The 12,677-nt window shown below is 44.1% G+C and overlaps 1 protein-coding gene across 1 annotated transcript in view; it reads right to left on the bottom strand.

The window, feature by feature from the left end:
* The window catches only part of fto (FTO alpha-ketoglutarate dependent dioxygenase), a 120,125-nt gene extending 110,989 nt beyond the window's left edge, over positions 1–9,136 (bottom strand). The window contains exon 1 of the mRNA XM_069173866.1: positions 8,972–9,136. Coding sequence (XP_069029967.1) covers positions 8,972–9,049 — 78 coding nt within the window. The 5' untranslated portion in view covers positions 9,050–9,136. The remainder of the gene's footprint in view (positions 1–8,971) is intronic.
* Positions 9,137–12,677: the final 3,541 nt, after the last annotated feature.

Below are 12,677 nucleotides of genomic sequence, written 5' to 3'. Positions count from 1 at the left end.
AGGTTCAGAAGCCAACCCGAAAACAAATCTCTGAAAAACAAACTAGATAAGACACAAAGTTTGCTGTGGTAAATTAATAAGGGATTAGTTCCTGCAGTTTGTACTTTTTAAGTGAACGCGTGGTACGTCGAGGCTCGCAGTGTGCTGACTGCTTTTTATGCTTCTGTGGCTCACTCCACTTCAGACAGTCCTGAAACAAATGACAGTGGATGCCCTATACATAACAGGGCCAGGGCAAGCACGACACAGGGGTTGACAACTGAACCCTCAAACTCCCTCATCCCTACCCCTGCCATGGCACACACATAGACACACACACACACACGCACAAATACACACACAGCCCCGAAAACAGCCCTGACACGACCGCTCGGCAGCCCTTCCTAACCCCTCCTTGTGTTTTTTCTCTCTCCATCTCACTGGAGACAACCCTCAATTCAAGACCGTTTTAGCCAGGCAAGTGGATGTGACCCGCTGCCCCTCAGTCAGGCTCATCTGAATAAACAGAGCTGAAGAAACAGGCAGAGGAGAGAAAATCTGCCTACATTATGATAGGAAGAGAGAGGGTGGGATTCAGCCAAGGGGCTCCTTTCTTTATGCACGTTTGATCAAGTGCCTGACAGCACTGGTGGATGGAATTACGGACTGCTGAACAAAAAGTTGTGTGTGTGTGTGTGTGTGTGTGTGTGTGTGTGTGTGTGTGTGTGTGTGTGTGTGTGTGTGTGTGCGTGTGCGTGTGTGCGCCGTTCGGTCTGGACAGCTGGATTTCTGAGGCCTGACAGTGTTAGGCTTGTGACAAGCCTGCCGCGCCACACCACCACCACATACAAAGCGCAAGCCGCCTAGTAGCCTTCGCAGTCCATCACTCAGGACGGCCCAGGGAAGTGCCGTGAGAAGAGGTCAGACGTGGAGGAGAGCGGGAGGGAGGAGAGATGAGACGAGGATGAGGACCTGGAGGAAGGAGGAGGTGTGTGTGGGGGGGGGGGTGGAGGGGGGGCTGGTCAGGGGTTAAGTGTAGAGAAGACAGCGATGAAAGGCAACTGTCATGCACCAGTGCTCGCCCAGGAGCACCTGTCTCGAGGAGAACATGCAAAGTGTGCCGGTCACGTCCTGACAACACCCCCACTTTTTCTACACACACACACACACACACACACACACACACACACACACACACACACACACACACACACACACACACACACACACATACAAGCTCTCAGGAAAAGGGCTGATGCTCCACCATTGGAAAGGCATCGCCTGTTTGACAGCATGCCAGTCAAGCTGTCGGTGGCTCCTTCGCATATGCAAGGAAAAGTTAGACTGATGAAGAAAAAAAACCAACACGCGAGGGTTCAGAGAAAGAATCACTGAGACATGAACAGACCACCTGAAGTGAGCAGACAATTCTCAAAGACTTGATGCAGAGTAAATGCTGGAACGGGCAATACAAAAACCTCCATGAAAGCGAATCCAGGATAACCAGGACAACTACTCCATGCAGGCTGGAACATCCTCAGGTGGAGGCAGTTAACCAAAGCATGGCATAAGGCCCAAACAGGATTTTTCTCAATCGCTTCAGTATTTGCATGCTCCATTTATTAGCTTGACAAAGATAGGGGTGAGTTTTGGTTATGCGAAGTTCTTTGCCAATTTCACAGGGTAGAAAAGGGAACCCCTGAGCCTGACACCATTACTGGCATACTCTTCCTATAAAGTAACACTAATAAACGACAGCACAACATTATGTTTGTTTTTACAAGTAGCAAAATACCTTGAGGTATTTAGTTAATGGTGCTGAGCAGAGGAGTCCAAGTGTACCTCCAGCTGGCTAAGCTAACAGCAATGCTAAAATCTGGCTTTGGCTAAAGGAGGCCCTTCCTATGTTGAGGCCTCTGCAAAGCAACGAGCCAAATGCCAGGTATTTTAACACACTTTCATTGCTCACGTTTATGGAAAAGAACTTATGATGTACAAATTAACAGTTACTATTTACAGCGCCTTGTGAACCTGGACTCCTGCGGCTTTTGTGAATGAAGGGTATTGGACTATCCATTGAAACCAGATGTTAGCAATAGGCACTTTTACTTTATTGGAAAGGTGAGTCATTACAAAGGAAAATAAATTCACAAATAAACAGCATGAAGACTTCTCTGTCCTATGCAGGTGGCTTTTTATAGTGAAACCATTTTTTTTATTGGCGTTAAGCTAAAATTAGCAACAACTCAACTGGTTAGTGGGTGGCATCAATTACCGATGACGCTTTGTCTTATCGCTGCAATTGTTTATCTTTCCAGTATCCGTGGTGCCGACGGAAGATTTGTATCACGTACTTTCCGACAGCAGCCTCCACATACATGTCCTGTCATTTTGAGACGCATTTCAAGATGTGCGTACAAACACACACCACCATTCCTTTAAAGATGCACTCGTCAAAGCTAACACACAGCCCACATTAACGCACACACGCACACGCACACGCACACACACACACACACACACACACACACACACACACACACACACACACAAGAATGCCAAACAAACAGAAATGGAAAATAACGACTCTCTTGGATCGTAGCCTCGAGTGGCTAATGAACCCCCGGGAGGCTCTCGCCTCTGTGTACGAGGTGAGAGGGTCATTCCCATGTTTATTCAGCACCAGTCCAATGAGCCACCACGATCTATTGATCGAACTGATTATTCTATGTCTCTCTCGTGACGGGACACATGCATGACAGATGAACCCTACTTGGGCAGGTCACAGTCGATGTAATCTCATTGAATCTGACGGCTGACCTGGTCGGCTAGTTTGCATGAGCCACGCCGCGGCCTCGTGTGCGAATACATTGACCCGTGTGGCTAATGCCTCAACACTAATACGAGGTGCTCGGTAGGGACTGTCAAGACGCATGAGCTGTCAAGGGCTGTTTGGACAATCCTAGTGACTGTTTGCGCGGTAGAAAAGCATCCGGTCGGTGAATGCCAAACATAGCATACCATCAGGCAAAGTATCGGCAGTATCAGGCCACCATTTATAGGGAAGGACGTTGTATAGAGTGGGGCTGCCAGTACTATCCAGAGAAAATCAAGATAAGCATGATCACATAAGGGTGAATTGTGATTTGTAATGCCTCTTAAATATTACTATCTTACCCAACGCAATATACAGTAGTACCCAAACAGTAACAGGTAGACGGCAGCTGGGGAGGAAACCTCTGCAGCTCTTTCAGATACAATGTGGCTCACTATGACATTTAATCGTCAAGTCACACCAAACTGTACAGGACTCGCATATGACAGTCAGTGGCAGGTCATCTTAGCCACATAGACGGATGCAGTTGCAGGCCTTAAAGGTTGATATCCTTCCAAATGCAAACCAAATGTAGACGTCATGCTCCTTTAAAATGTCTTGCATTTAACACGGACCGAGATAAAAGATGGCAGGAAGCGAAGGAACCTTGATCGTGAGAAGTTACCCAACGCTTTTGCTGTTTGTCGATAACAGTATGTAAGCAACACGGAACCATGTATCTTACAGGTGCACGATCAATTGTGTTAAAATAAAATTGCGACGTCCATGCAAACTCATTTCTAAATGATATTGATTCTGCCACATTTTAATTGATGACATCAGCTGCATCAAAGCGAGCACTCCTACTCGCTCCCTTAATAAATGAATGTGGTGTCACACGTCTTAATGAGAACAGCATAAAACGGCAGTGTAAGGGAAACAAACTCAGTGAGAACGAGTACGAGACACCGGTGAAAAGCCAACACAGAGAATATGTGTTTAAAGATTGTGTTTAATAAGAGAAGACAAGAAACCGAAATGGATTGGTTTCATGCTCAGTGTCAGATTCATGAACCTGTTGCGTTTCAGCTATGTGCCGGTGTCGTGCAGAGCCCTGCGTGCCCGTCGAGAATTACATGCAGCTCACAGGACCGTGAGAAGCTAAATGGAAAACTACCAGACACTGTAGTTTCTGCAAGTACAGCAGGCCGACTGTTTAAAAATGATGCAATCTTATCAGTGTGGTTCAGCAATAAAAAATAAATGTCTATAGTTTCTAGTCATCTGTGTGTTACTAGTGTCAGTATTCAAAACATGAATCTGAAATGTATGGGGTTTCCTTGATTATCCTTAATATGTCCACTATATTATGAAGATGTGTGCTATATTTTCTTTGTTCATGTGTTCTTAAGCATATCTAAGAATGTCAGAGTGACACGACAACGGGGTTATCAAACGTGGACAAATGAATGTTGGGTGTCAAATTCACTCTGTCAAAGTCGATCAAATAAAATGTGTGCTGATAAAAGCAACAAGTGTCATTACTGAGTGTTCGGAGGTGCGTGCATTATTCCACTAAACTGACTGTTGCTGTTAAAAAAATGCATTTGATTTGTAGATCTCCAGAAATAAATTACTGCGTGGAAGCAGTTGGCGGAGGTGCATCTCTAGAGTTGCATACACTTATTGGCAGGCTAACAGAACTCAACATAACACCTGTGCTATGTCAGGCATCGTTGTATTTTGTATTGTGTTTCCTTCTCTTTTAGGTGAATGAGTGCAACAAACATTTATACTGAAAAAAAAAAATCACGGGAAAGAATCATGATCTCTCATTTTATCCAGAATCGACCAGCCCGACATTGATGTCAGTGTTTAAGAAGCTCTCACTGGCTGTACAAACAGGGAAATCATACACATTTCTATGATAAATAGAACCAAAACCAAATAAAAGCGTATTGTAAATGTCCCAGCACACGCATTGCAACTGATGGGTGATTAGTTTAACTGTGATGGAAGTTATGACATCCTTGCAACAGTTTTAGTATATCAGCTGAATTCATTTTAAAAAAAAAATCCTTAACTAACCAAACGGATGTGTTAACATTTCAATCCAAATACACGAGCACAGATCAAACAGGCAAGACAAGCTAAAGACATGTAGAAGAAAAGCTCAGCAGCAGACTAATCAGCCCCCTCCGACGCTCACGCAGCCGATCAATGAAAGACCCGGGGCCCAGGGCTTGCACTATATTACACTCCAAAACTTCATATTCATTCATTGATTTTATTTTTCTGAATAGTATATCACCGAACTCCAATGGGAGCAAAAAGATGGGGGGCTGGGGCTGAGGTCAACTCTCACATGGATGCCTGGACGAATGTTTGCACAATATTGATGGCGCACGAGGGAAGAAATGACTAAATATCTGGATCAATAGCTAGTTTCCCTAGCTACGACAGGTTGTCTCAGATGGAAATATATAAATACTTCTTTATGGCAACTGGAGTAGCGCTAACGAACAGTGCTAAATGCCCCCCTTAAGGTAAACTCTTTGATTAGCCAAGGCCAGAGGTGACAAGAGAGGTCTGCTGATGCTATGATGCCACGCTTCCAGTGGCCTGAGGATGCTTATGCACACAGGGGCCCAGTAAAGAGACCAAGAATATGACAGGTCACAAGCCCTCGGCAAAGAACCCTGACCCTCCTCTTCATTTGTAATGATAATGGGCCGAGGCTACACCAATCTCAGTCATGTCCAAATAATGCACAACGTGACTAATTTATCAAATCTTTTCTTCAGTTTTCTGTTGTAATCAGGACAAGAAGTGGGACATTTTCTGGCCAAAAGAAACGAATGTGCACGTGGAATTTTTTTTAAACAGTTAAATAGGCTGAGCACTTTGTAATCAAACCAGGCCAATGCATCCTGGTGCTGCTGCTGATGGCAGAAGAGCTGCCTGTTCTTATTTGCAGCACAATACAATCACTGAGAACAACACCCAACCTCACAGCTTCCCCAGCTCCACAGTGGCCAGCGGGGCCATAAAGAGGGAGGCGCCACGTCATCGCCGCTCCTTAATTAAATGAAAGCTGTTAGCTTCATTTGCCTCCTTTTTTTTTACACGTTGAACGAGCCAGCCCACCGTTGAAGACCTCCCAGACGCCATCCCTGCTCGGCCCTAAATCATGACCGGGTGAACGGCCCAGTGGGTCCCGGCCGGACACGCGGCAGCCACCCGGCGGCGAGGCCAGCGCAGGGCGCGCGGCGGATCGACACCGAGCCGGCGATAAGTAATTCTGTAGAGGTTTAGCAGCGTGATAGCCTGATCAATACTGTGTGCTCAGGCCATTAGGAATGCAGCGAGGAAATGACCCCCTCTGGTAATAAAGCAGGGCATCTGGGTTCTCCTTCATTTGCCAGCTCCATTAGTGTAATGGTATCATTATCTGCCACAGCCGTATTTTTGTGAGCTCTGGCTTTTCCACGGCTCGACCGGCGGGGGTCTGATGAAGCTGTGAGAGCCCCCATGCCGAGTGTTCCCCTTCTACCGTTCGACTCGGTGTAAATCTAGCTCTGTTGGAGCTTATGTGCTTTCCTGCCTTAGGTATCCATACCCATGTTTTATGTCAGCACCTAACACTATTTCTCCATTATTGGCTCATTAATAGAGTAAGCAGCATGTAGCTCGGGTTCAGAGGGAGAAAAAGATGGCCGGCCGAGTGCAAAGCTGCTGAATGTGCTGAATCTGACACCCACCTCTTGCTAAAACATCGGGCTTGACATGACAGGACGTCGGCATTAGTTGCCATAAATCACTTCCTTTACACTAATTCACCAGCTAACATTTTGTGGGGGAGAATTGATTAACCATGTCTGGACGTGTGGCCACATAATCAGCTTTTACCTTGCTAGTTGTTAATTTAACAGAACCGCCAGGGGAAACACAAACCATTTTAATGAGTGTTTAGAAATTAAATATCCTAAACAGCTTGCACTAGGTGCCACAACCGGAGCAAACCAATGAGGCTGATCTAAGCAATGGGCTCGGCCGGGCCCGGGACCTCACAACATCTGGTGACCCTGTGTGATCATTACTTTGCATGGCACTCACACACACACACACACACACACACACACACACACACACACACACGCACACACTTCCTGTTTCGACACAGCACTTGTCATCACTGTGCAAATGGCGAGCTTGCATCAAAGACAGCATTAGAGCATCGGGTTAAGGGACAGAGTCCGTTCTGTTCTCACACTTGCCAGAGCATGAGTGGAAATTCATCCTGCGATGACAACACTGACAAAATATAGTGAAATGTTTTCAATTCATTGGGGTCGAGGGCAAGCTGGATGTTACTATAAGGAGAAAATTCATGAAGATGTTGCTACTTGATAACCTCGGGAAAAGTACAAATGCACAAAAAGACACTATTTTTCTAATTTAACAAGAAATATAACAATTCCCTTGTCTAAGCAATGAAAAACATAATTATTCAAATTTGAAATAATGAAATAAATGTGAACTGATATGACTGGGGTGTGGTTAATTCCCCCTGGGCCCAGAGGGAAGCAGAACAATTTCCTGTCCTTTTCCGCTTAAAAAATATATAGACAGAGGGACGACGGTATCCCACCTGTCTATGCTATACTGACTTGCTGTGGTGGGACTTTCCGGGCAGACTGTGTATTCATTTGGCACTAATCTGTCGGGGCTTGCATTCCATAACTCAGAATGACAGTGCACCCATCAGAGTGCATCTCTCACTTTGTGCAGCACTGCAAACACACTCACTTACTGGATAAGGCGACCATCATATCCAAGTTTTTAGTTATCGTGACAACTGTATCGTTACACAACCACTGATATGATGAAGATTGGCCAAAAATCCATTCCTTCTTTGGCTGCTTTACAGTCATACAGTCAGTTTACAATTATAATTTCTTTTGCACATCCTTATATTTATCTACAGAGAAAGGAAGCTAAGCCATTAGGTGTGTGCAGTGCTGACTGCCTGAGGGCCAGCTGGAATGATTTCTCTCTCTGAGCCGCTCATCTGGCCGCCACGGCTGCTTTCATAAACAGGAGGAACCACGTCCTACATAGTTTCACTGCTGTCTGACATGATCCAAACACATGTGCCACAGCAGACGGCGTCCAAGTCAGGAGGAAACAGACAGAGAGGCAGACAGACAGACACTAAGAGGGGTGGCTATAGGTGGAAAAGCCCAGGACGCCTTGGGCACAGCTGAGTTGATTCCTTTCCTTCCTCTTGTGTCGCCACAAATCGCAAAGTTATGCTTACAGAGCATGTGGAAGCCTGATTGAGCCCAGGTCAGCACGAAACACAGCTCCTCGCATCAGCACACACAACACTCGGTCCTCACAGGTTATAAACACACTCATATCTGACCTGTGTGTTAAAATCCTTTCTCATCAGGTCCTACAGCTGGCCTATGAGCAGAGGGTATTATTTAAGAGCAGTAATGACAACAGTAGGCGACAGGTTGTCATTCAGAGCACAAGGTATCATCCACTCTGTCCTCATGCCTGAAGCAGCTGCAGACTGCTGGCCTGGCAGCTGGTCAAACCCCAGAAACACTACACACCAACTTCACTATTTGTTTTTACTGTTGCACTGAGCTGCTTCATTGCTGCTGCATAATTAACAATTGATTGTGTTTCTTCACACCAGCATCAACATCCCCAATTAGGCTTTAACTCAATGTTCTGGTTTTTTTGTTTGGTTTTTTTTTTTATTAAATGTTTAATGCCAACCAATTAAATAGTTATGACTTTAATATTTTTGGCACAAATATGCTGCCTACTGTAATTCATATTGTATTTCCACTTGAAATGGGGTGCTGCCCTGACGTTGCCCTGCGTGCGACCGACAGCCTCTTATCAGCAGTGTACCTACGTCACAAAAAGTACCATTTTAATGTAACTGTAATTCTTCATTGTGGCGGACTGGGTGAGGGGGGGGGGGTAAAAATGGAAAACACAATAAAGGAAACAGGCATGGTGAGGTATGCGCTGACATTCGCGGCTTTCTAGCCTTCAAAATGCAGCCAGCAGCATCACACAAGGAGCATTATATATTCAGCGAGCGACAGGGCTTAGAAATATGCCAGACCTAACGGAGAAAAACGCTATCAATACCTTTCTTCTCTTCTCCCCCTCACTGTCACCCGATCTTTTCATGTTCCTGGAGTTGTGTTTACACTGCCTCGCTTTCATTAGGAGCGACCTCGGTCGTTGTAGTGCGCGAGCGAACAGCGGCTCGAGCTGCACTCACGTCAGCGGCAGCGGATGCGAAAGCAGATGTTTATTGCATTGAGGTGAAAGCCCAAACGTCGAGGTTCTCGGTGTTAAATGCGTTTTAGTCGACAGGTTCGCGGAGGAGACGCTGAAAACGCAGCGACGCGAACTACAACTCCCAGACTGGGCGTGTGTGCGTGTGTGTGTATGTGTGCTCGCGGCCGGAAGTAGCGTCGGCACGCTCCAGATGTTACACCGCGGAGGGTCCGGTGTCGGTACACAGTTCCGCACCGGAGACAGACCGGTCAGCTTGGGTTTAAAATTCGGGATTTAAGTTTTACAGCCCTTAAAATGGCTGTGACGTTAAATTAAACAGTAAAACAGACATGTAAAAACAATTGCTACACGTTGTTATTTTTACCTCTAGTAGTGAGCATTATATTGCAGGTGAAATTTGACGTTTTGCTTTTTTTTTTTTTTAGTGCGAGGATTTTAAAATATAATTTGCTTCAAAATATGCTGGTCCTCAACATGACTATTCCATATGCTTTCCCCTTTTTGTAAATCAGAAACAGTACCACTTTCATCTTAGACTATGTGTAAAAATAGCAATCATGCTTTGAACGTGCTCCAGTTCAAGTCCCGCTAACCTTCTTTCAACTCTCGCATGCATCTCAAATCCAGGTGCCCGCTTTTCTGCCGGTGTGGGCTTCAACCACGTCAGCCCTTTTCAACTCACCACCGGTCATGAAAGTGCGCCGTAAACGCGAAGCCTCTACCGGGCTGCCTTTGTGTATCACCTACAGTTGCCCTCCAAGAGTTGAACCAGATTGCTCATAACATAGTTTGAATGGTGCTGAAATATGTTCTGTCCATTGTTCCTATCAAAGCACATGTGAAATACATGAGAGAGTTTCACGGATGGAGTGGCGGTGGCGGTGGGAGGGCGATGCAGGGGTGGATTGCATGGGCTGAAACACCTGCTACATATTACCATTACAGACTTTGATCAGTGTCTTCATTAGTTCCCTTTGTAATCTCTTTTCTTTTATGGTGGAGTTGACCCGAGTAAGCCGAGCACGGTGATTTAACACACATGTTTCTTTCACCTGTCTTGTAAAATGCTCAAAAGCTCTCCCACTCTCAAAGATGTCAGTGTCTCTGGCATCCCTTTCTAATAAACTGTGGAGGTTCTTTTGATTCCTATTTATAACCTACATTTCCTCTCCTCTGTCCTGGCCTTCCAAGGGGAGAAAAGGTTTGAAAAATATCCTCTGAATCGTTTTCTGAAAACTAGATCCATGTGCAAGCATTTATGCGATTTTTTTCACATGACCATATGTCAGCCTATAGTACCTTTTTAGAGCTACTATCATGGGGGGAAAAAAATCTTATGATGTAGTAAATAATTTCTTCTTACAGTGTCAAAACCTGACTAAATCCAACCTCCATCACCCCGATCTATCATTACACCATGTTCCTTTTATGTGTCAAACTATCGTTCACATGTTCCCACTGTCAGTCATCTTTATGGTTTTAAGAAATTTAAGGTTCCCTCCTTGAGAATATTGGCTTAGTGCGTCAGATCTGGGGCTTTTTGACTGAACATGTGTATTTTGCTTTTAATGGCAGACAGGCCCTGTACCTTGTCCAATAATTCCTGCAGGAGCTTGGTTTTTAATTCCATCGCTGGTGGCCCGTTGATTGAATGGTGTCAATGTCCTCACAATCCCTGTGGCTGAAGAATCAAATGTGCACAGTGGGCCCTATTACATTATTCACAAAATACACATTGTTCAAATCCTGTAGGCCTCAGTGATGGAGGTTTGTGGAATCATTTAAGAGTTTGGGCACAGGGAGTTGTTTGGAAACAGCAAGCCTGAACATGTCTTAAAGAAACTAAATCTCCCTCCCAACAACTCTGAAGCACACTAATTGACACGTTATACCTTATTTGTACATAAACCTAATTTTAAAAATCAGATTACAGTTTTATGGGGGTTATATGCTGGACTACAGTAAAATGAAGTCACTGCTCCTAGCAATGAAATAGTTTGGCACTTACACCAGGATAAAACTTTACATATTTATACTTTGGTCCAAATCTTTTTTAAATCCACGAAACTCCATTTAGTTGCTTTAGGGAAAGACTAGGGTTCTAATTACAGTGGGGCTGGAGGGTCTGACCTCCATAATTAAATGACCCTCCAACTCCAAATAAAGAGGTAAAAAGACAGCTAAATACACACTATTTTATTCTCAACATTGGCTTATTCATTAACAATAATAATAATAATAAAAAAAAAGTTCATGTATTATCTTCTGTTGGCTAAAACTGGTGCTCAGACATGAGCAGTGAGACAATGGAGGATTAGTTGGTGTAGAGATATATTGCAACACAAATGTTGAGTGTATTATTTTATTTTGAGTCTTGTATGTGCTTAATGAATCAGTGCTTATAAAAAAAAAAGATTTACACTTTAGAAATTCCTAAACATTTTAAAGGGTAGGAAATAACTGCAAAGATATTTGATGTATTTTATTGATGGTTCGCTATTTTCTATTAATGTGTACTTTGTTGTTAGTTGCCTCTCAGCCGGCATTGACAAAGGCCTGGTATGTGGAAGAAGCACATTGAGTTGGCAGAGAATAACAATTTTAATTGTGCAAACATTTCAAAAGAAAAGGCTGATGTCTATACAATGTAGTGTAATGTTTGGTGAGTGTATCATCTTGTTAAGTTTCTGAACTCTACTGTTGTGTCTCCTTTCCAAGGTGTTCAGGCCAAAAGAGTCACTGAGGGCCTGCAAACTGTTTAAAGTTTCCGGGAGTCACCAAGTGGTTGATTGAGGAGGAGGAGGGGAAGCACTTTTTTCAAATTTAAACTTGACAGGATGGCCTGAAATTTGACATGTGAAACAGTTTTAAATAACGTTATCAATTCATCTTGAATTGTGCAAATATTGATACTTATATGTAAGTAATTTCTTTGATAGTTTTTGATGGGTTTTGTGGCTCAGGCTACCCTGTTGAATGGTCGGGCTTCAGGGGTAGTGAGGAGCAGTTTATAAAAGGCTACCAATTAACATTAGGGGCTTCCACTGCTAGGTAATCAGTATTGGTTCAAATGTATGACTACTTTATTGAAATCAGACTGTGTTTCATTCTCAAAGTCAACATGAGCAAAAGGAAGTAGATATAGAGCACTTTTATTTGGTGCTAAAAAAAAGAATTAGCACAGAGCAGGACAATATGAGGGATGGTGAGTTTTACATACCTTGCATATGTGCTGTTTGCACAAAGGAAGCAGAGGGAGAGGTCAGGAGGAAAATGAGATGCAGGTAGGACCTACAGTCACAAAGAGGTAAGTAAATATTGTAAGATTTCTGTACCGCGTTCCCTTCATGCCCTAGAGAAAAAGTTGACACCTCTAACTGTCATTGTATAATTCACACTCTAGAAACAAGTCAAACTATGATTCAGATGTCCCCACTGTCAATCACTGTGACGGGGAACATGTCAGAGAAGGCAAAGTTCTCTGGATCCTTGTCGTTTGATGGTTAGATTTGAGGCTCTGTGAACAATCATAATGTCCAGGCTCTTTAAA

The sequence above is a fragment of the Embiotoca jacksoni genome, unplaced genomic scaffold (assembly GCF_022577435.1).
Source record: "Embiotoca jacksoni isolate LCO1_2020_lvr unplaced genomic scaffold, fEmbJac1.0.p SCAF_6, whole genome shotgun sequence".
Classification (NCBI taxonomy): domain Eukaryota; kingdom Metazoa; phylum Chordata; class Actinopteri; family Embiotocidae; genus Embiotoca; species Embiotoca jacksoni.
The sequence above is the reverse complement of the archived record's forward strand: the minus strand, read 5'-3'. Positions and strand labels throughout refer to the sequence as shown.